Here is a 23,878-nt window from a genome sequence, read left to right as displayed (position 1 = left end):
GCATCTATACCTGCAGAACGTGAAGAACCAGTGGCATCTACATCTGCAGAACGCGAAGAACCAGTGGCATCTACATCTGCAGAACGCGAAGAACCAGTGGCATCTACATCTGCAGAACGTGAAGAACCAGTGGCATCTACATCTGCAGAACGCGAAGAACCAGTGGCATCTACATCTGCAGAACGTGAAGAACCAGTGGCATCTACATCTGCAGAACGTGAAGAACCAGTGGCATCTACATCTGCAGAACGCGAAGAACCAGTGGCATCTACATCTGCAGAACGTGAAGAACCAGTGGCATCTACATCTGCAGAACGTGAAGAACCAGTGGCATCTACATCTGCAGAACGTGAAGAACCAGTGGCATCTACATCTGCAGAACGTGAAGAACCAGTGGCATCTACATCTGCAGAACGTGAAGAACCAGTGGCATCTACATCTGCAGAACGTGAAGAACCAGTGGCATCTACATCTGTAGAACATGAAGAACCAGTGGCATCTACATCTGCAGAACGTGAAGAACCAGTGGAATCTACATCTGCAGAACACGAAGAACCAGTGGCATCGACAGAACATGAAGAACCAGTGGCATCTACATCTGCAGAACGTGAAGAACCAGTGGCATCTACAGAACGTGAAGAACCAGTGGCATCTACATCTGCAGAACATGAAGAACCAGTGGCATCTACATCTGCAGAACATGAAGAACCAGTGGCATCTACATCTGCAGAACATGAAGAACCAGTGGCAAATTCAGACCTTATCGGTCACCCCGTGACCCTTACAAATCTCAACGTTCATCCCAGAGGCGGCTTCTTCATTAGGGCGATTGGGCGACGCACCACCAATGTCATTCAACCACAGAGTCACGCTAGCCGTCACTGTGCCTCTGCATATAGTCCAATCAGCGTCATGTCACGTTCTGTGGAGTACCGCCTCTTTTTGGGCTTTCACTCCGGCTGAGAATCGCCCCGAGTGGCCCCATAGACTTACATTCAAAGGTGTTTTTTTTCGACCGGGGGGCGCTGCAATGCATTCTCTATGGCTTCCGGGAGGGCTCGCCCTAACGTGCTTACGTCATCATACGTCAGCACGTTGCATCCAACAATATTATTTGTCGCCACCTAGTGGAATCTTTAATAAAAGAAACTGAGTGGATTGTAATAATAGTGAGTATAGAAACAAACAAGATGTATTGTAAGAGTCACTTTATTTTTCATTAATATTAAAGAAGTGAAGTTGCCTTTACATGCTTAAGCTGTTAATTTATCCATTGCATGGGTGGACCTTATCCTTATCAATCATCCAGACATTTGCCCCCCCTGAGAGATTTTGCAGGAGCCGCCACTGGTTCATCCTACAAAGTCCCATCACAAGGGAGAAACACAAACAAATAGACAAAACATGTTTTTTGTCGTTGCCCGCATTGAAACGGCTGTACGCCGTATGGACCCAAAAACTACATTTCCCCTTGTACAAGAATACGCGGTAAACCGTGATGGGTTGACGGGCATCCACTGACGAAACAGACATCTTCGAAATGTGACGTCATCCCCCCGCGGTTGCCGATCTGCGGTGACGTAATTACCCCCTCCGCTGTTGCCGATGCGCGGTGACGTCATCACGCGCCCCCCCCTCACCACCACCACCCCGCTGTTAGCGATCTGCGGTGACGTCATCACGCCCACCCATACCAACCCCTGCTGTTACCGATCCGCGGTGACGTCATCACGCCCCCCCCGCTGTTGCCCATCCGCGGTGACGTCATCACGGGCCTCTCCTTGCCACCCCCCCCGCTGTTGCGATCCGCGGTGACGCCATCACGCCCCCCCTCTGTTCCCTATCTGCGGTGACGTCATCACGCCCCCCTCACCCCCCGCTGTTGCCGATTCGCGGTGACGTCATCACGCCCCCCCTCACCACCCCCCGCTGTTCCCTATCCGCGGTGACGTCATCACGCCCCCCCCGCCCCGCCGGGTGACGTAGACCCGTCGCAAGATGGCGGCGCCCAAGAGTACTCCGAAAGATGCGCAAGTATGAGATTGGGGGAAACTAATTTTTATTCGCATTTAAATGTTTAACTCTTTAAGAAAACAAAAAAAAACCGCACCGTACGCTTGCCGTATATTCTAAACAAAAAATGGACCCCCGCCCGTTCAATCGGAATACCCGAGGCGAGAACGAGACGCGATTCAAAGGCTCCGCGTCTGCGCGTAAAACTCGGGCCCGAGCGTCGGCGTGGGTGCAGACAATAATTCTGAGGCGTTGTTACAAAGGACAAAACAAAGTATATGTATATAAATATACACTTTAAAGTCGCGGGCAAGCGCGTAGAGTGCTCCGATGGTTAACATCGGGGTGACCTGGCCTCCGCAGACACGAAGCCGGCAATGACGGTACAGCAAGTCTTGCGTTTTTAATCGACGAGGATTACAAATCGTTTGCAATGATAATGAAACGCCGATGCTGGTGGAGGGTGGGTGGTTGGGTGGTGTCTACAATAGCACAGTGTACCTAGCAAAAATGTCGTGTGTGCTACCCCCCTGGGCACGGCAACAAACACGAGCGGCGAATGATATCGGCCACTGCACCTCCCTCCCCTGAACAACCGACCCAGCGCGGTGAAGTATGATGAGGTGCTAACTCCAGACAACGTTCAAGATCAACTTAAAGGAACCCGTGGGGGCCGTCTGGGGGGGGCGTTTCGGGGGGCCGTCTTGGTGGGGGGGGGGGTGAAGCAGAGAAAGCTGCCGAAGACCGTCGGCATGGCACGGGCTTGTTTTTGTGGCCTGGTGCTCCACAGGGAGCGAGCGAGGTGGATGAATGAGGGCAGACACGGTTCGAGGATTGATGATGTGACGCACAGAGGCACGACGTCTTCTCGACGTTTTTGTTTATAAATGTCATGTGGCCTCGTCTGGCAGGTCATGGCGGCGATACTGAAGGACATGGGCGTCACGGAGTACGAGCCCAGGGTCATCAACCAAATGCTGGAGTTCACCTACCGTGAGTGGCGACTACCTTTGCCGTGCAACTCAGCATCCGAATACGGAGGGTGGGAAATCCGATAAGATATAAAGCTCTCTTTCACAAATGTCCAGCCCGGGGTCAGAACGTGACAACAACAATAGAAAAACACGATAGGAGTGCAGAGTCATAGGGAAAAGGTAAACACGTTGCTTACGAAAATATACGAATAAAACTAAACAATGGTGTATGTTTCTTACCAGGTAAAAGTCCGCTGAGCTCGGCAATGTTGGGCTCCCACTTATGACTCGTTTTGTCCTCTAGTCAAACGATCGGCGATGATGTTAGGGGAGGGCAAGTGAACTTCACTTTATACTTTCAATGCTGATCACGTGCGGCTGCTGGCAAAACGTTGATTGGATAAAGTGATTTGGTTAACGGGCATCCCATAAGGTCAATGTGAACACACGTGCATGCTACTTTCTAGGCATCTGGTGGATCGAAGGGGGCTACTGCCCCCCTTCCTGCCACACACTTTAGACCCTTAAATCGATATATTGATATTTACCCGAGCAGTTAACATTATTTGTGTATTATTAACGTAGAGTCCTATAGAAAAAGTTTGAAACATTGGGACCACTCTCCTCGGGAAGATTCAAGTTCTGCCTCTGCTCAGCATGCAATGCTTTCATAGTCCCACCGATTTCGTGAATTTCCACCATTCAGGACTGATTCAAGAGTAATAATTTTTGAAGTTTTTTCTCTCCAGTCTACTTTAATTTAGCAATCGTAATTATGCTGCTGCCCATATGTAACATACCTAGATATAATATTTCAATTAACTGAATTTGGACAGTATTTAAATGAATCCTAATGGAGACTGATTCAAATAATGCATTTTGGAAGTGGTCACATTTGGCTGAGGTATGACCCTGCACTAGCACCACTTAGATCCTGGGGCCAAACCCAAGCAATATATACAGTGTGCTTCAAAAAAATGTTACCACACACATGGGACTATTGTTTATAATGGAAAAAGAACGGATAATACACTGTAACATGACAACAAATGTGATGTTAATAGCTTCAAAAAGTCAAAGAGTGTCCACTTGTCCGCCATGATTGTCAACACATACAAGGAATCTTCTCTAGGTGGTCTCCAGAGCCTGGAGGCACATTTCTTGTGGTATTGTTGCAAATTCTCAGAAGTGTTCACATTTTTATGAAGCACCCTTTATATTTCTGTGAAAACTATAATTATGTAAACTGGGTAAAGCAGCCCGAGCTGCCTGTTTGACGAGTGCCTTGTCCACCTCTCACCAGGGTATGTGACGGGGATTCTGGATGAAGCGAGGGTCTATTCCGCACATGCCAAGAAAACGAGCATCGACATGGATGACATCAAATTGGCAATCCAGTGTCGCATGGACCACTCCTTTACTTCGCCGCCACCCAGAGATGTGAGCTTACAGGACACGCTGCCCATTTCGGCGATCACCGCAGGCTACAAACTCTCCACTGCAAGATTAACAAATCAGAATATTTATACAGGAGGAATCTGATGAGCTATAAAGCTTTTTTCACAGATGTCCAGGAGGGGCAGGTCAGAACGCTACAACAACAAACAATACAAAAACACGATAGGAGTGCAAAGTATAAGAAAGGTAAACTAATCACTTGAAAAAATATACAAATAAAACTAAACTGTTTTATCTTGCCAGGTAAAACCCACTGAGCTATTAGCTTCCTTTTCAGAAGCTACCTGGCCACAAATGAAAGCCCAACAGAGCAATCTCTAGTCTAGCCACACCACCTGTTTCATCATAATTGGCCAAGGATCTGTCTACTTCTGGATGAAAAATCTGCAGTGCAATATTTAATAAGAGAAAAAAAGACTTTTAAGATATGATCAAGCATGGAATTGTATCACTCTTGTGTCATCAGCGTGATATCAGTCTCATACATTTGAATACGAAGTCAGTGTAGTTGTTAAAGTCCTGTCATTGAGTGCCTGACCATGATTTAAAATAAATGGTTTTCTCACTAACAAAGCTTAAAACTCAGTCTGGCAGCCCAGTACATAAATAAAACTGACACAAAACAATCAAATAATTATCTAAAACGGTCAAGAGTATGCTTGCATTGAACCAATGCTACAACCTTGTTGGTTTTTATGTGGAGGGATATATAATGTGTAGACCAGAGATCACTTGTAATGTGTAGACCAGGGATCACTTGTAGGAATCTCAGAAGTACTTCTATGATGTCTGCTTCCACGAGCCTAATCACGAAAGATTGCACTGCTCAGACAGCGATCCAGGTGGATTCTTTGTTCCGTGACGTGATGCCGATATCACAATTGTGATAATATTTAGGAAACGTAAAAAAAAAATTGAACGAGAACCAACAGAGAATGACTGTGGTGTTTTGGGGCGTTCCCATCGTCTGTGCCAGTTTTTGCTGGAGATTGCGCGGCAGAAAAATCAGACGCCCCTGCCGCTCATCAAACCGTACGCGGGCCCACGCCTGCCTCCTGACCGCTACTGCCTGACTGCACCCAACTACCGGCTCAAGTCGCTCTCCAAGAAGGTAATGAATGGGTCACCCAAAGTTGTCTTAGAAAAGTGAGTGCTCCATTGGAACCTCCTTTGCCAGTAGCAAAATATGATAATTGTTTTTTTTACCCTTTTTTCTGGCAACAAAACTGACACCGTTTTTTTTTTTTTACAAGGAGTCATGTTTGCATTGACCACAATACCTGCGGTCGGAATGCAAACAAAAAACACAACTCCGAAAATGTATGCACTGTCCTTGTGCCTTTTGGCATCATCTGGTCCAACACCATGTGAGACTAGGCTCTAAGAAAAGCTGTCTCGGGTGTGGACCAATCAATTTCAAGGACAGTGCACACATTATCAGAGGTGTGTTTTTTGTTTGCATTCGGACCACAGGTATTGTGGTCAATGCAAACATGACTCCTTGTAAAAAAGGTGTCAGTTTTGTTGCCAGTTAAAAGGGTAAAAAAACAATTATCAAAGTGATTGCTATTCCGATGAGGCCGTCTGATAGTTATATGTGGAGCAGCAGTGGCAAAATGTTATCTCCCTTGCCCTGATATGCAGAGGAGGTTGTATGTTCTACCCTTACCCTGATGCCTCGATATTTGGAGTTCGTGTGGTAATGCGGATCTTTTGACGGATCCTTCGATTTTGCACTCCACATTAAGAAACATTCGTTAATATTGGGCTGCTGCTATAAATACCCACATGTGACATAGGCCACTAAGATGAGTTATCATGTGTGGCCATACCATTTCTCTAAAAGAGCTAATATCTCAATGGGCTTTACCTGCTAAATAAATACAAAAAACAAACTGGTCAACATTATAATCGCACCAAGTTGCATTTGTGATTTAAATGTACACACCTTAAGTTAATTAATTGCAAATGGCAATACAACGAATTGTGCACTAAATACTTAGCAGCATGAACAAGGCGTCATGTGACAATTGCTGCCTGTAGCCAGAGCCAAGCAGGTCTTGATTTTGGCTGGTGGACCGGCTGACATAAAGTTCCCGTTGACCTTGTGTTGTTTGGTTTGCCCCAACGTCACTGCAGTCTCAGCCGCCCGCCGGAAGAATCACCATCCCTCGGCTGAGTGTGGGCACGAGCGTGACCAGCCGCCCAGCCACTCCAACCATGGGTAAAACGTCGCAGGAGTCAAATACCCACACCTACAAAGATAAAAGATCCCCCCATATAGCCTGCACAGGTCGTTGGAGCAAGTGCTGTTCGCGAGCACTTATAAAGGCAGTGTCAAGGCACATGTACCCACACCTACTCGCATACTCCCACACCCACCTACAACAACAACCGCCATTCGTCACTAAGTGGCGGTGACGTCACCATGGTGCTCGTGCCAGGCTAGGTGCACTCCGAGGCCACGTGATGTGTCAAAGGCTGGGAGGCAGGTCCACTGGACAGACCCAGGTGGGATGACTGGCCGATGTACCACCCGCGTGCCTACTGTGCCAGCTTGCTGTGTTTTAACCATCCGGGGCTCCGCTCGTTGTTGTGAGCGTCTCTCCTCTGTCCTCCGTTGTTGTTGGAGGGCAACTGCCTCCAACTGCCCAGTAGTGTCCTTTACGAGCCTCCTCCACAGAGGCCGATCTTGACACCGCTGGTACTAATTTTAGGTGAGTCCACTCAGCTCCATGTCCTCTCGTACCACATCACTCGATCTCTTCTTGAAGCCGTGCCGTGCCCGTTTAGCCCCCTCTATACGGCTGAACAAAAGCTGTTTGGGCATGCGGTGGCTGGGCATGCGGGCTACATGACCCAGCCAATGCAGCCTTGCCTGCCGGAGGAGCTCACCGATGAGAATGTGTCCCGATCTACACCTAGCCACATACATTTATACACCTACCCAGGTACAACAACATGCCCCACTCTACAATATAAAATCCTGCCGAGCCATTCATGTATGTATAAATATGTTGAACTCTTTCGCACCGTACGTAGCCATGTGTGGGGGAAGGACAACAAACTAAACACAAAAAGCAGTTTTTAAGAAATTACTTTTCAATATAGATTTAAAAGTGCATAGCTCCAGTGGCTTCCTAATATCGGAAGAGTGTTCCAGACGGCCGCAGAAACCCATCTGAAAGCGCGCAATGCGGTGACCCGTTTTTGTTCGATGGCTAGCCGAAAGTCGCTGCCAGAATGACCGTAGTTTGCTTGATGGTTTATGGTCCTTGACATCAGCGAGGTATTTTGGTGCATTTGTGGCAAGCACTTTGTGTGTAATGAGTGCGATCTTATAATCTATTCGTTCGGCAACCGAAAGCCGATGCAGTTCGGGGAGCTTTGAGGACACACCATTCATGTGAGTAGCGTATCCTCGAAGTCCCGGGTTAATTCCGGGGTGGGATGCCCTGGTATATCTGCTTTCTCAACAAAACCCGATTATTTTCATGAAACACCGATTATATCCCACGTATAGCTTGTGATGTTATTTGTATCGCGAACATATGTTGGGTTCCATTGGAACCTCATTTGCCAGTAAAAATATGATAAGTGGTTTTTTACCCTTCTATCTGGCAACCAAACTGACACCTTTTTTACAAGGAGTCATGTTTGCATTGACCACAATACCTGCAGTCATAATGCAAACAAAAACATAACTCTGATAATGTGCACTGTCCTTGAAGTTGATTGGTGCACACCCGAGACAGCTTTCCTTAGAGCCTAGTCTCACATGGGTTGCCTTTTGGCGTCATCTGGTCCAACACCATGTGAGACTAGGCTCTAAGGAAAGCTGTCTCGGGTGTGGACCAATCAACTTCAAGGACAGTGCATACATTATCAGAGTTATGTTTTTGTTTGCATTATGACTGCAGGTATTGTGGACTATGTAAACATGACTCCTTGTAAAAAAAGTGTCAGTTTTGTTGCCAGATAGAAGGGTAAAAAACCACTTATCATATGCTGGGTTGTTTGTTGTTGTTGTTCTGACAGGAGCCAGCAGCTCCCAGGGTGTGGCCGGGACGACCAAGGTGGGCACATCGGTCTCCATCGGCCAGCGGATTACGCTGCAGCTGCCTTCGACGCCCAGCACGCTCAAGCCATGTGAGCTCAGCTCCCGCCCGCTCGCCGCTCATCAACGCACTCCAGAAGTTCATCCAAAAACACCAAGGGAAACGGCCTTTTGGGCCTCCCTCCACGGATTATTTCCCTAGAGTCCGTCTTATTCGGAAAATACGTTCATTATTTTCGTGGCTTCGCTGGCTGTGAATGCAGCAATATTTTGCTGTCTTTTCTTGGATTTTCTGTTTACGCTTAGTCACATATTCACTTTAAGATGTTTGTTTTTTGTTTGTTGCGGTTGCACCCGATTCAAGAGCCGAATGGCTCACGGGGCTATACCTAATAAATGAACTTGAACTTGAGATGTTCACCTTCCTCATTCCATAATCCCAATGACAAACTTGCTCACCATCGTCTCATCTCTGCACCTTTCTTTTGCACGAGTTGTTGTAAAAGTGATCCTCATTCGGTTGTTGGGTAATTCTTTGAGATCCCCCTAAATGTTTGAAATTGCATTCCAACAGTACCAATGTAGGAAAACAAAAAAAATCATAACTTACAATCCATATCGACACGTTTTGAGATTTCACAAATGTTATTCTCTCTCTCCCGGTGTGTCCAGCCACTCCGATCAGCACGGCGGTGCAGAGCGTGCTCATCAACGCGCCGTCGCTCGTGGCGGCCGGCAAGAACATCCTGATCACTACCAGCAGCGCCGGCGCCTCATTCACGCACTCCCCTCTGCAGCCGTCGCAGCAGCAGCAGCAGCAGCAGGCGGGCAGCTCGGACACGAACCCTCTCAAGCGCAAGCACGAGGATGACGACGACGACTACGATAACGCGTGAAGCGCCGACGTCGATGCCGACACGCAAACGCTCAACTTGCCTACCGGCCCACACAGATCTTCCACCAGTCTCACACCCCCTCTCGCACAACCCCATTCACCCGCTTGCCCCACCCATCCACTTAACCTACCCGCCAACGCAATTGCACACCCACTCACTAGCCCAGGGGAGCCGAATGCAGCTCTTTAGAGGCTGCTCTGTGACATAATGTATGAATGTATTCACATGCATTGCGGCTCTTGAAATATTGAGTTTTGTATAATATTCGAAAAAAATGGCTCTCCGTGTTTTGGTTGCCGACCCCTTCACCTAGCCCGACCGCTTACCCCACGTGTTCGGCATGTAACGGTCTTGGCGGTTAAAATTGATTCTTATTCTCAGCAGGCGTGCATCCAATGGTGCGTGCCACGATCGATCACTGAACAATGTTTTGCAAATCACACGCAAACGATGCCGTTACGTTGAGTTTCACGGATCGTACGAGACGGCGTATGAGGCAGATAATGCAAACGAAACTAAATGCTGCGTTCTCTTGTATCGTGTTGTGGTCCTGAATTATTACGATTTACAGGCAGGGGCAAATGATTCCATGCCCAACTTCTGTTCCATCTGCCCGCTCGCCCATCTGTACCCTTGCCCGCTTCTCCAGCTGCACTCTCATTCACCCACCCACCTATCACAGTTGCCCACACACCTTGTCCAATTTGCCAACTGGATGATGCCAATACAAAATTGTATTGGCAATACAATTTGTATTGGCATCACCTTTCAATGAAAAATGTATCCAATATGGATAATAATGCTCTTTATTCAGGAAGCCTTCTTTAATTAATGGTGATATTGCTTGGTATGTTTGACTTTTATTTTGTCATTTTGGAGAATTCCAGATGTCTGGAGAAAAAACCTACCTACTTACTGTACTGCCAAACTACTGGCCTCCGAGTACCCATGTTTTGGTTTGTGGTCTTGCACTTTCTTTCAGGTGCGCCTACACTCCTGTATCGAGTTTTCACGAGACGCTGAACTCAAGTTTGAATTCGAGTTGCCGCTGCAAGCAGCGCGTTGACAAATTTCTAGATGGCCGTGAATTCAAGATACAACCCAACATTTTCCCTGAGCCGATTTTCGATTCACTGACCGGCACGGGTTTCCCTACGTCGAACTTTCTGGCCGAGCGGAAAACACATCAGCAGTCCACAGTGCAAGCGAAATGGCAGTGAATGGCGATAGCGTTTGGTTTTACCGTTACAAGTTGCGTATCGCGACGTTCCATTTTTTGTTGGCAATGAAGTTGTGATATTCGATTCGGGTATTTCTTGGGGAAAGTCTCACGAGGACCCGTTTCTAGCAAGGATGTGCCAGACGTCGCAAACGGGTTTTGATTCCTTATCCGTACCCGGCCGCACCAGGGTCGCAAATGGGTACCCGTACCCAGCCGGGTACGGGTAGCCGGGTATCGGGTAGGGTACGGGTATCGGGTACCCGGTTGCGACCTCTGGGATGTGCCCAACTCGTGTGATAACAGGAGCAACTTGTGGAAATGCCAATGTGTCAGCCGACTCAAGTTGTCCTTCAGCTCGAGTTCGAAAGAAATTTCTCCAACTGCGACCAGTTTTGAGTCGACTCAAGTTGGCTTTCCCATGGAAACTCAAGTTTCTGTTGTGGGTTTCGCAACACTGCTGGGTGTTTATAATCTTACCCTGCAGTTTGCAAGACGTGCCCCCGAGATGTGGTGCACGGGAAGGGCGCAGTACATGACGAATGGTAGTGGTAGAATTATGACACCGTTTGGATCGTTTATTTGTTGTGAGAATGGAAAACATGTTCCAACGTTAATTTAAAATTGAATTCTCAAGGAAGATGGCCCGAATAGCAAATAACTCTTTTTGAAGATAGCTAGCCTGTGTGTGTGTCAGATTGTGTATGACGAAAGCTTGGAAGTAAAAAATATATATCTAAAAAAGGTGACTTTAAAAATTGTACGATAGATGTCACTGCAGCAATGTATAATTTTTTTTACAAACGGACCAATAAGAGCACTGGCTCTAGGGGAGGGTCAGCTGTTGCCATGTTGTCAGACTTTAAAGTTTCGTGTTGCTCATGTCTGAAACATTCTACAGCCCGAGATAACACTCAAGTATTTAAAGGACACAAGGGGGTTTTCGTTTATGGTTTTTTCACTTTTTTTTTTAAGAACGATAGTTTGTTCTGAAAAATATACCGTCATGATATGTTTGTGTAAATAAGATCTAAACATGTATGACACTTGTCATGGAATGCACACATTAAAAACATGATTCCGTTTTGACAGACTCGTCGAATGCCCAATTTCACCAACAGGCTCATGCAGGGCGAATTTTAAATCCTTTATATTAAGTTCACTTGCTTGCTTGCTTATGACCGTGCAAATCTTTCGGTCGTTTTTAAACACACTTCCCGTGATCCAATTGAGCTGACATTTTCCACACAGACTCGTTGTGCGTGACAATTAATTTTCGTGAAATTTTTTTTCCAAAATTTGACACTGTTTAGGGAATTTTTTTAAAATATTTAATTACCAATTGCTTAATGCTGGCAGACAATCATCTGACCCATAGGTGGCAGCCATCTCAAGCCAGAGGACGAGAGGACTCTAGCCGCCACGCATATAAAGGATTTAGAGTGAAAAACTTTGTTTTTACGGGTTAATTTTTTAAATCCTTTATATTAAGTTCACTTGCTTGCTTACGACCGTGCAAATCTTTTGGTCGTTTTTTAACCCACTTCCCGTGATCCAATCGAGCTGACATTTTCCACACAGACTCGTTGTGCGAGACAATTAATGTTCGTGAAAAAAAGTTCCAAAATGTTACACTTTTTAGGACAAGCCAGAGGACAAGAGGACTCTAGCCACCACGCATATAAAGGATTTAGTGATAACTTTTTTACTGTTTTTACGGGTTATACTTGTTTTCTTCTTCTCTCATTTGAACAAGCCCTGAAAAAGCCGTGGCACATTTACTCCTAAAAAAATACATTAGGTAAGTTTTAGAAATTATCGACTATAAACAATGCCATCCCCTAATCAAGCAGCTGCCTCTGTTTAATGGGCAGTGGGGGAATGCTCATCTGCAGAGGTGGCTCTGAAAAGTGATGAAAATTCCATTCTTATGGTGGAAGCCAGTTCATAGGGCAAACCATCCCACTCATAAGTAGTTGTGTACAGTCATTTGTATTGACATTTAATATTTATAAACTGGTGTTTTTACATATATTTTTTTATTGTATAGAACGTATATATGGCCTGTTACTGGTAGGAACCTCCTGGTTCCACCAGCCCACGGGATTATTATGTCCGTCCGTCGTGCAGGGAGGGGCTGGGTGGGGAGGGGAGGGAGGGGCTGGGTGGGGCTGGTCACCCCGTGGTGCCCTTATAAAACTCAACGTTTAACCTACTCATGCCGGCTTGTGCCCGCCCTCAGTCGGGCATATTTGCGGAATACACCACGCCGCCGTTGACCCTGGCCATTGACCGAGCAACCCAACGTTCCTACCAGCTCCCTCCGCAGGAATGTGTTACCAAATTACCTAGAGTGCACCTGATCCCATCAAATATTAGAAGCTAAGCAAGCGTAAGGCTGGATAGTACCTGGATGGGTGACTACCAAGCACAGCATCCATATTACAGGCTTGTTGGGTTGTAGCATGTTGCTATAGGCCAGTAGGCTCTTAACCTAGGGTGCAAGCAGCCCCTGGTGGTGCGAGGCATGGCCAGACTTTTAGAAGGTAAAATCGAAATACAAATTAAACACGGGCACGTAAGTATAACTACTTTGTTTCATCAAACCTGTGTACTAATTAACATGAAACATTTCTGTACGATTGAGAACCAAAGAGGTGCAAGGCTGCAGTAAAAGTTAAGAACCATTGCCAAAAGCTGTGGCACTCCATCCACGGTGGTCAGAAAATAGCAGTGCAGAAAAATCAATTTATCGTCCTATACGCTATGCGCCCCGGTCTATGCTGTCTCCCTTCATAGCTTCCGTACTGATCGGCATGGCGAAGTATGTCCAAATAACCCGAGGCCCTGATTCAGCATTGGGTTGCCATGAACGGCGCTCCGTGAATGAGAATGCAGAATATCTACAAGAGATAATTAGCCCCCCCCCCTCTCCCACCAAAAAAATGATACATGCCATTCGATTACACTTAACGTACACTTGCACACTCTATAATGTATTCTCACGATTTCAATATACATAAATCGCGTAACATACTCGCGAGTGTATTTAACACACGTGCGCTTCGCGAATGCATTCCTAGTGCATTTAAAATACATTGTATACTGCGTGTCGTTATCACAGTGCATTTTATATGGGCGGTGTTCATCTCGCTGGTATCCTGGCATTTTGGCCTCAGCTTGGTGGGAAGTCCGTTTTCTTCTTATGCATGCGGTCCCACTCATAACCACCGCCATTCTCAGCGTGGCCCAGGCTCGCGGTCACGTTCCAGCCGGTGCCTCTGGGTCCCGGAACGGGTGGTACCCCTGCCGCTTGGCAACGGACAGGGCCCAGAAAAGTTGACTTGGCGGAGGCAGCTCCTCCCACGGCGTCCACACCCAAGCTGTATGACCCAAGAGGCGGCACCACCAGCATCGTCATCATCTACGCCATCACGGTCATCGTAGCCAGCTCCGTCTACGATCCGCAGTCCACGGTGATCTGCTGTAGCTCCGATTAGCGTGCTCGCTTACGTACGGTGGGAAAAAAGTTCAACATACAATACCTGGAACCAGTTACCGGCTGATGTGCGGGAAATATCCTAGAGTCCTTGAGTATGAATTCTGCAACGTATGTATGTACGGCAGAGGTCGCAAACGGGTTTTGATTCCTTACCCGTACCCGGCCACACCAGGGTCGCAAACGGGTACCCGTACCCGTACCCGGCCGGGTATCAGGTAGGGTACCCGTACCCGATACCCGGCCGGGTACGGGTAGCCGGGTATCGGGTAGGGTACGGGTATCGGGTACCCGATTGCGACCTCTGGAATGTAGTCATGTTGCAGGCGCGGGTGGGTTGATTCTAGGAACTTGAATTGTGAAAAGAGACAAGACTTTGGGAAATGAGTGACAAACGGTTAGTCACCAGTGACTCACGGCCTACCCGTACCCGTACCCGGCCGCACCAGGGTCGTAAACGGGTACCCGGCTACCCGTACCCAGCCGGGTACGGGTAGCCGGGTATCGGGTAGGGTACGGGTATCGGGTACCCGATTGCGACCTCTGATGTACGGTGACCGGGCTGAGACCATAAACTACCATTGAGAACTCAGCTTATGCACGGGTGGCGGAAACCCAGAATTAAACCTAGAATCGAACCCAGAATCTCAGCGCTGCCGGCACGGGGCGCTAATCCGCCGAGCCACACCGGCCACTGCCCCCGCGCCTCACCCTCGTTCTTGTGTGGCTCCACGTTCTGTGGCTCCTGCCGGAACGCGAGATCCACGGCGGCCCGCATGAAGATGGTGACGAAGTGGCTGCCCTCGTGCCGGCGCACGGAGTTGACGACGGTGGAGAAGCGCACGTCGCACACGTGCAGTCCCGTCTCCTCCAGCGCCTCCCGCCTCGCGCACTCCTCCCACTCCTCGCTGGCCGAGGGGACACGGGGTGGGGAAGAAGAAAAGAATGCAGGGCGCCGCAGTGGCTAGGAGATGTTAACTACCTCGCATGGTGTCCAGGAGGTCGTGGGATCGATCCGGACCCTGACACCTGCTGTATATTTTAAGTGTGCGTGTCTCTTATCATCATCGCGGTGGCTAGGAGATGTTAAATACCTCACATGGTGTACAGGAGGTTGTGGGATCGATCCGGACCCTGACACCTGCTGTATATTTTAAGTGTGCATGTCTCTTATCATCATCGCGGTGGCTAGGAGATGTTAACTACCTCGCCTGGTGTACAGGAGGTTGTGGGATCGATCCGGACCCTGACACCTGCTGTATATTTAAATGTGCGTGTCTCTTATCATCATCGCGGTGGCTAGGAGATGTTAAATACCTCACCTGGTGTACAGGAGGTTGTGGGATCGATCCCGACACTGACACCTGCGTATTTTGAGTTTGCGTGTTCTTCCCGCGGTCGCGTGGATTTTTCTCCGGGCTCTCTGGTTTTTCCCTCCACGTTTAGAAACACGTGTTTAGAGTATTTGAAGGCTATACATTTCCACATGATATCATTTGTGGCCAGGCTGCTTTTGAAAAAGAGCTATATAGCTCAGTGGGCCTTACCTGGTAAAATACAAATAGTTTATAGTTTAATAGTTTACTTACAATCAGTTTCATTATGATTCAGTATTTTTTACTTTTCGTGGAAATGAACATGAGAAGTCTCCGGAGACGGACGGACGGACAACTCCCCGGTACAACTATAATAAGCATCCCACATGCTTCCGTAAAACACTGATAACACGGACACCCACAAGCCATTCAAACTCTATTGTTGCATATGATAGCAATATGTTCGGGAGCTAAATGCCAAAGTCGATGTCTCCAAGCCACAATGGGAGGGCTTCAGGATAGAGAGTTCATGTCGTTTTGCTGTTCCTCCTACGATGAAGGAACGCAGACTACACTGCTTTACAATACGGGGTTAGGAGATTGGGCTGTATGGCCACTATGTACGTGTAATAAGAGCCTATGTCAGATTCACGTGGTGATCGGCTTTGCCGGTCCCGCTTTACAGCCAATGGGGGGAGAGCCTGGGAGCATGGCCTCGGCGTGATCACGGGATGTCAGCTCGCTGATTGGTTTCGGTGGTCTTGGCCTCAGCCAATGGGAAGACAAGTCGGGGGCGTGGTACCGGGAGTTGATGGCTATTGAGGATTGGCTGGAGTGTACCACGTGACCCAGGCGTTAAATAAGGGGAGAGAGGAGAGACACGTGGTCAGACACGGAATTAAGAGAGGGAGAGGCCACGCGCGAGTGGGGTTCCGGGTGCCACGTGGTGGTGGGTCTCTGGTGGCTGTCTGCCCGCTTCCCATTGCCTGCCAGCAACGGGGAGTGTTTGTGAACTGCAAAGGAAGTGAAATAAAAGGACCGATTCTACAAGCCGTCTCCAGCGTGTTATTACATACGTATGCTGAACTTATTTTGCGCCGTGCGTAGCCAACCGTGCTCATCCGAGGTGTGGGGGAAGGACAACTAAACACAAACAGCAGTTCTAAACAAGACGAGTTCACGTATCTTCTTGGTTCTTTCGGTAAAGTCACGTAGAATGGAAATAATAAAAATAAAACATTAAATAATTCTCACGACGTTTCGGGCACAACGCAAGCAGCCGTCCTCGGGTGGAGAACATGTCTGTCGAGAAGACAGAGTCTGAATGACACACCCCAGGCTTGGAGCGTCTTAGAGTCGCGGCATCTCTTCAGAAAGGTGAGAGACTCGATTAGCTGAGCCTTCTTATTTCGGAGTTTGTTGAAAGATCTTAAAGTTTTGTGGAATCCCACCCCATAGTGGCGGTTAAATTTCGATTTAAAGCTTTCGTGACTGCAGGGATATGATATGAATCCCTGCAGTCACGAAATAAGAAGGCTCAGCTAATCGAGTCTCTCACCTTTCTGAAGAGATGCCGCGACTCTAAGATGCTCCAAGCCTGGGGTATGTCATTCAGACTGTCTTCTCGACAGACCTGTTCGCCACCTGAGGACGGCTGCTTGCGTTGTGGCCGAAACGTCGTGAGAATTATTTTATTATGTTTTATTTTTTTAATTTTATTATTTCCATTCTACGTGACTTTACCGAAAGAACCAAGAAGATGAATCCCTGCAGTCACGAAAGCTTTAAACCGAGAGTTCACGTATGTAACGAGTTTATGTATTCGGACCCCACTCGCGTGGTCCGTACGCCGCTCCGTTACCCAAACTCCAGGTATCCGCCAGGAAGCTGGTAGAGACCGGCGCCAGGGCCGGTCTTGCGGCGTCCCAGCAGCACACAGCCGGGGCGCAGGGCGCTGTGCACCACGACCATCACGCCCACACCGGGGCGGCGCTCGTGGTGGTGGTGGTGGTGCCGGTAGTAGGCAGAGACGGCGCTTTTCAAGGGTCGGCTCGGCCCCGGCTTCCTAGACGCGCAAGCACACACATCGACAGTACGCTGTGACTCTACGCCAAACAATAACAAAAGTTGTTGGGTGAATGGACCGCGGGAACCCCGAATCGGAATCGTTATTCAGACTGGCTGGAGGAATCCGACAAAGCTATGAAATCCCCTTTAATTCACAGGCGTCCAGTGGGGCGTGAATCGGCAAGTCACAGCAACGAACTGGGTGAAGAGGGCACGTGATATTCGTGTGGAAGTGTCGAGACAGTGTTCAGGGTTATACTCCTGGCAACTACGCATAACGGCGGTGCCAAGTGGTATCTAAATGTGGCGCTCCCGTTTGTTGAGTTGGACCTAAAATTAGTGCCGTGGCCTCCTGTGCCGTGCAAGCTTCCATCAAAAACTTACGGTGTCTCTCCATCCTCCCAACGGGCAATGCGGCAGTTGGTCACGGATGATGGCAGCGCAAAGCCAGTGGTGGAAATTCCACATTGCCATGGTGGGGACCAGTCTGCCCATATTTTTGACCACTGTTTACTTCCCATTGTACATGTACAGCTGTTCACTCTTAGTTCTTTCGGTAAAGTCACGTAGGTAAAAAAATTAAATTGAAATTAATAAAAAAATTAAATCACGACGTTTCGGAGGCAACACAAGTTTCCGTCATCAGGTGGGATTTGTGTTGCCTCCGAAACGTCGTGATTTTATTGTTTTATTAATTTTTATTTCATTTTTTTACCTACGTGACTTTACCGAAAGAACTAAGAGTATGAATCCTTGCAGTCACGAAAGCTTCAAATCTAGAATGTACAGCTGTGTTTTTTGTCAATCCACTGTTGGATGAGCGTCACCCCACACAACGTGTTGGTCGTGGTGGGGGAGGGGGGGGGTATTTAACCATACTTCACCAGGCTGGTCAGTGTCCGTCGGTGGGAGCGTAGAATCACAGTACAACAATATATTCTGCTGTACTGCCTGCAATCGCAGTGTCCACACGGAGACGATGAACCTTTCACCAACGATGCACGCGATCCATCACCCCGGATATCAGTCGCTAAGGCGGACGGAGCCTGGACGAGTGTTTAGGACAGACGACCACCATGCGCCAAAGACCGGCGTAATATGTAACCGTACTTCACAAAGCTGGACAGTGTGCGTTGAAGCCAGCGAGCCACGTGGCGTTTTCAGTGCAATTGATTTCGGCTGCTGTGTACGACTTCTGCCCACCAGGTGGCCCCACAGCATTCGCTCACAATCTGTGTAATGCACGGTGGGGCAGAGGTCCAAACCGGGTACCCGATACCCGTACCCTACCCGATACCCGGCTACCCGTACCCGGCCGGGTACGGGTACCCGTTTGCGACCATGGTGCGGCCGGGTACGGGTACGGGTAGGCCGTGAGTCACTGGTGAGTAACTGTTTGTCACTCATTTCCCAACGTCTTGTCTCTTCTCACAATTCAAGTTCCTAGAATCAACCCACCCGCGCCTGCAACATGGCTTCATCCCAGAGGTCGCAATCAGGTACCCGATACCCGTACCCTACCCGTACCCCGGCCGGGTACGGGTAGGGTACGGGTACCCGTTTGCGACCCTGGTGCGGCCGGGTACGGGTACGGGTAAGGAATCAAAACCCATTTGCGACCTCTGCGGTGGGGTCACCCATTCCAAGCACTATCCAGGCACTATCCCCCACCTCCACATTTTGAAACATGCATTGAGATGATTTTGCTCCAATACATTCCCACGTGATAAGCCACTTCGTTGAGCTATCATTCGTGGTCAGGTCGCTTCTGAAAAATAAGTTCATGCCTCGGTGGGCTTTGGCCTGGTAGGATGGGGATGGTTTAGTTGTACAGTAAAACCTTGGATTGCGAGCATAATTCGTTCCAGAAACGTGTTTGTAATCCAAAGCATTCGTACATCAGTTGTGATCACGTGACGCTCGGCAGACAAAGCGTATACACATACTACTCGTATTGCAAGACCTCGCTCGTTTATCAAATTAATATTTATTTTTTAAAAATTGCTCGTCTTGCAAAACACTCGCAGGCCAAGTTACTCGCAATCCAAGGTTTTATTGTATTTGGGTTTGGGCGATTTGTTTACCTTTCTTGTGCTTTGCACTGCTATCGTGATTATGTAACTGTTGGTTGTTGCAACGTTCTTACCCGCCCCGACTGGACATTTGTGAAGAAGAGCTGCATAGCTAATCGGATTCCTCATGTATAAATCACGATTCTAATTTGATCAAAGGGCAATGCACCACATTTCAAACTGAAAATACATGAGATGGCCCAACGCAGCCCACTGAGGATTCTTGAACTCACTGACTCTTCCACGCTGCGGGATTGATCACGAGGCGGGAGAAAGCGCGAAGACAGCGCTGAGAAGTTGGAGTGAGAATCGCCGACATCGCGATCACAAGCGCGGTCCGTTTCCCCCGGCGTCTCTACTCTGCACAACTCGGCGTTCACACGTCCTGGAAAGAGAAACACACAAAAACAGACAAAGATCCCCCGTGTAGCCTTAACAGACTGTTGGAGCAAGTGCTGTTAGCGAGCACCTACGAAGGCCGGCACGGCACGGCACGGCACGCAAGAGGGGTACAATTGGCGGAAACACTGATTCCTATTCACAACATTCTAAAAACATTCAAATGTAAAATACCGCTCAATTAAATCAAACATCAGAAAGATGTTTGATTTTCACACCGTGTGTATTCAGCAGGTTGGGATGAGTGTTGTTTAACCTCGTGACCTGGTGGCTCAATTTGGCTCAGATGTGGCCCCAGGCATTCCTACCGAATCCCAAGAACCCTAAACATGTGTTCGGTGCATGCTCAGTGGGTGCTCACCCACGCTATGATTAAAAGTTGCTGCGCTGTGCAATTCACGTTGGTGGCCACAAAACCCAACAGCAGCTGTCCATTGCTGCAAGGTCAAATGAAAGGCCCTGCAAAAGAATCAGTGAACCAATCTAATGCGCGTGTCCATTCAGACGCAGCAAAATCACAACACGGTAAAGGAATTGCGTTTGATAGTGGTGTGGACAGAGGTCCCAAACGGGGTTTGATTCCTTACTCGTACCCGGCCGCACCAGGGTCGCAAACGGGTACCCGTACCCTACCCGTACCCGTACCCTACACGTACCCGGCCGGGTACGGGTAGGGTGCGGGTATCGGGTACCTGATTGCGACCTCTGGGATGAAGCCATGTTGCAGGCGCGGGTGGGTTGATTCTAGGAACTTGAACTGTGAGAAGAGACAAGACGTTGGGAAATGAGTGACAAACAGTTACTCACCAGTGACTCACGGCCTACCCGTACCCGTACCCGGCCGCACCAGGGTCGCAAACGGCTACCCGTACCTGGCCGGGTACGGGTAGCCGGGTATCGGGTAGGATATGGGTATCGGGTACCCGGTTGCGAGCATGATTTTGTTTTTAAAGCTAAACAGCGAGGTTAACTTATTCAGACGCTTAACAAAAATGAAGCATTGACCGGTGGACTTGTGTTGGCAGAGGGCTGGGGACACTTGGGAGAATTGACAGCAACACCGCAGTGCAGGCTGGAAGGAAGAAATAATACAATTTAAAGACATTAAAACAAATTACAGCTCAAATTTCGATTATTAATGCTAACCTTACTCCCTCCCTTTGATGCTGCTAATCCTGCGTAATGCACGGGCATATTATGACTTTGAAACCCCCCCACCCACCTCCCACGCATTCCACAAGTAATGACTAATCCCATATCTGCATTTTCCATAAATATGCTAAATTCCTCTTGATATGCAAATTCTTTTGTCAAGGCGCTCTTCACCCTCCAACCCAGCTGAAATAGTCGCTCCAAGCCTGGTGGTGTTTCATTCAGACGCTGTCTTTCCGACAGACCTGTTCTTCACCTGAGGACAGCTGCTTGCGTTGTGGCCGAAACGTCGTGAGAATTGTATTTTATTATGTTTAATTTTTATTATTTTATTATTTCCCTTCTACGTGACTTTACCGAAAGAACCAAGAAGATAAATTACAGCTCCTTTTTCAGAAACGACCTTTCCCTAAATGATAGCTCAGCAAAGTGACTTATCACAGCCAAATACTCTTAAGAGTATGGAAGGAAAATAAAATATGCTTCAAATCGCTTTAAACTATTGTCATTGTAGTGCGTATTTAATGTGGCGCTGCACTCTGATGTAGTCGGAGAAAACATTTATTAAAAAGTCTATTTAATTAATTGATGTTGTAGGAGTGTTGTTATAACAATCAGTGTTGTTATAACAATTCTATATTTAAAGTTGCGCATTTTGATGTGACGTCACATTTCTCAACCCCCCCCCCCCCCCTTCGTCACACATCGTCACAAATGTCAAATATACAGCAGCAGCAGGCGTCAGGGTCAGGATCAAACCCACGACCTCCTGTACACCAGGCGAGGTCGTTAACGTCTTCTAACCACCGTGATGATGAGAGACACGCAAACTCCAAATATACACCCACCACCACCCCCTACCACCCACCACCCTACCACCCACCACCCACCCCCTACCACCCACCACCACCCCCCCCTACCCACCACCACCCCCCCCCCCTACCCACCACCACCCCCTACCACCCACCTACCACCCCCTACACCCCCCCTACCACTCACCACCACCCCCCCCTACCACCCACCACCCCCCCCCTACCACCCACCACCACTCCCCCCTACCACCCACACTCACCCCCCATACCACCCACACCCACCCCCCCTACCACCCACCCCCCTACCACCTACCACCCACCACCACCACCCCCTACCACCACTCACCATCACCCCCTACCACCCACACCCACCCCCCCTACCACCCACCACCCCCCTACCACCCACCACCATCCACCACCCACCACCCTACCCCCCCCCACCACCACCCCCTACCACCCGCCACCATCCACCACCCACCACCCTACCCCCCCCACCACCACCCCCTACCACCCACCACCACCCCCCCTACCACCCACCACCATCCACCACCCACCACCCTACCCCCCCACCACCACCCCCTACCACCCACCACCCCCCCCTACCACCCACCACCCCCACCACCCTCTAACCCCCCCTACCACCCTCCACCCCCCCTACCACCCGCCACCATCCACCACCCACCCCCTACCACCCACCCTCCGTCGATCTTTTAATCGATCGCGTCCAACGTTTCGCGTCCAGTTCAAGCCCCCACGGCCCTCGCGAGGCACTTGGGGGGCCTCTCGTGCTCACGAGACACGTCTGCCTCGGGTCACCATCAGGCCACGTGGCCACGCGCTCAGACCGGGAAGTAAAATCCCTCCTCCCCCCTCTCTCCCTCTCTCTCTCTCTCTGCCGAAACCGGTAGACGCTCGTCGCGTCTCCTATCGGTTTAGCTGGGGGGAGGGGAGGGGAGAGGGGAGGGGGGAGGGGAGATGGGAGGGGAGGGGGGAGGGGAGGGGGGAGGGAAGGGGGGAGGGGGGAGAGGGGAGGGGGGAGGGGAGAGAGGGGAGGGGGGAGGGGAGGGGAGAGGGGAGGGGGAGGGAAGGGGGGAGGGGAGGGGGGAGGGGGGGAGGGGAGAGAGGGGAGGGGGGAGGGGAGGGGAGAGGGGAGGGGAGGGGGGAGGGAAGGGGGAGGGGAGGGGGGAGAGAAGAGGGGGGAGGGAAGGGGGGAGGGGAGGGGGGAGGGGGGAGAGGGGAGGGGGGAGGGGAGAGGGGAGGGGGAGGGGAGAGGGGGGGGGAGGGGGGAGAGGAGGGGGGGGGGAGGGGAGGGGGGAGGGGGGAGGGGAGGGGGAGGGGAGGGGGGAGAAGAGGGGGGAGGGAAGGGGGAGGGGGAAGGGGGGAGGGGAGGGGGAGGGGGAAGGGGGAGGGGAGGGGGAGGGAGGGGAGGGGGGAGGGGAGACGAAAGGGGGAGGGGAGACGAAAGGGGGAGGGGGGAGGGAAGGGGGGAGGGGAGGGGGAGGGGAGGGGGGAAGGGAGACGGGGGAGGGGAGGGGGGAAGGGGGGAGGGGAGGGGGGAGGGGAGGGGGGAGGGGGGAAGGGGGGAGGGGAGGGGGGAAGGGGGGAGGGGAGGGGGGGAGGGGAGGGGGGCGATCAACTTCCGGAATAAATAAATATAAAGTTCCCAAATATCTTTCGATTTAAAGCTTTCGTGACTGCAGGGATTCATCTTCTTGGTTCTTTCGGTAAAGTCACGTAAAATGGAAATAATAAAATAATAAAAATAAAACATAATAAAATAATTCTCACGACGTTTCGGCCACAACGCAAGCAGCCGTCCTCAGGTGGAGAGCAGGTCTGTCGAGAAGACAGTCTGAATGACAGACCTACGTGACTTTACCGAAAAAACCTAAGAGTATGAATCCTTGCAGTCACGAAAGCTTCAAATCTAGTCATCTACCTCTT

At 49.6% G+C, this 23,878-nt stretch overlaps 2 protein-coding genes across 2 annotated transcripts; one reads left to right on the top strand and one right to left on the bottom strand.

Moving 5' to 3' along the window:
• Nucleotides 1-1,943: 1,943 nt before the first annotated feature.
• On the top strand, nt 1,944-11,706 carry LOC133357276 (transcription initiation factor TFIID subunit 9-like). Its single transcript, XM_061575143.1, has 7 exons — nt 1,944-2,034; nt 2,925-3,006; nt 4,291-4,427; nt 5,422-5,556; nt 6,585-6,669; nt 8,484-8,594; nt 9,175-11,706. Exons 1-7 carry the CDS (start codon nt 1,999-2,001, stop codon nt 9,396-9,398), a joined length of 810 nt encoding a protein of 269 aa, XP_061431127.1. The 5' UTR covers nt 1,944-1,998; the 3' UTR covers nt 9,399-11,706.
• Nucleotides 11,707-13,196: 1,490 nt separating this feature from the next.
• NUDT15 (nudix hydrolase 15) lies at nt 13,197-22,762 on the bottom strand. The gene is made up of 5 exons (XM_061575158.1): nt 22,631-22,762; nt 19,805-19,956; nt 17,294-17,497; nt 14,828-15,024; nt 13,197-14,000 (listed from the first exon to the last, which is right to left on the bottom strand). The coding sequence occupies exons 2-5, from the start codon at nt 19,888-19,890 to the stop codon at nt 13,879-13,881; spliced, it is 609 nt and encodes a 202-aa protein (XP_061431142.1). The 5' UTR covers nt 19,891-19,956; nt 22,631-22,762; the 3' UTR covers nt 13,197-13,878.
• Between the last annotated feature and the right edge of the window lie 1,116 nt (nt 22,763-23,878).

This window comes from Lethenteron reissneri, chromosome 57 (genome assembly GCF_015708825.2).
Source record: "Lethenteron reissneri isolate LAM-NWPU_2019-01 chromosome 57, ASM1570882v1, whole genome shotgun sequence".
Lineage (NCBI taxonomy): Eukaryota > Metazoa > Chordata > Hyperoartia > Petromyzontiformes > Petromyzontidae > Lethenteron > Lethenteron reissneri.
This window is presented reverse-complemented; position numbering and strand designations above follow the sequence as displayed.

What these genes read in the sequence shown, in the direction of transcription:
- LOC133357276 (XM_061575143.1), top strand. Translation starts at nt 1,999, where the DNA reads ATGGCGGCGCCCAAGAGTACTCCGAAAGATGCGCAA. An exon ending in AATGCTGGAGTTCACCTACC is followed by an intron (nt 3,007 to 4,290) that starts GTGAGTGGCGAC and finishes ACCTCTCACCAG; the next exon opens with GGTATGTGACGGGGATTCTG. An exon ending in TCAAGTCGCTCTCCAAGAAG is followed by an intron (nt 5,557 to 6,584) that starts GTAATGAATGGG and finishes ACGTCACTGCAG; the next exon opens with TCTCAGCCGCCCGCCGGAAG.
- NUDT15 (XM_061575158.1), bottom strand. Translation starts at nt 19,890, where the DNA reads ATGTCGGCGATTCTCACTCCAACTTCTCAGCGCTGTCTTCGCGCTTTC. An exon ending in CCCGCAGCGTGGAAGAGTCA is followed by an intron (nt 17,498 to 19,804) that starts GTGAGTTCAAGA and finishes TTGCGCGTCTAG; the next exon opens with GAAGCCGGGGCCGAGCCGAC. An exon ending in GGCGGATACCTGGAGTTTGG is followed by an intron (nt 15,025 to 17,293) that starts GTAACGGAGCGG and finishes CCCCTCGGCCAG; the next exon opens with CGAGGAGTGGGAGGAGTGCG.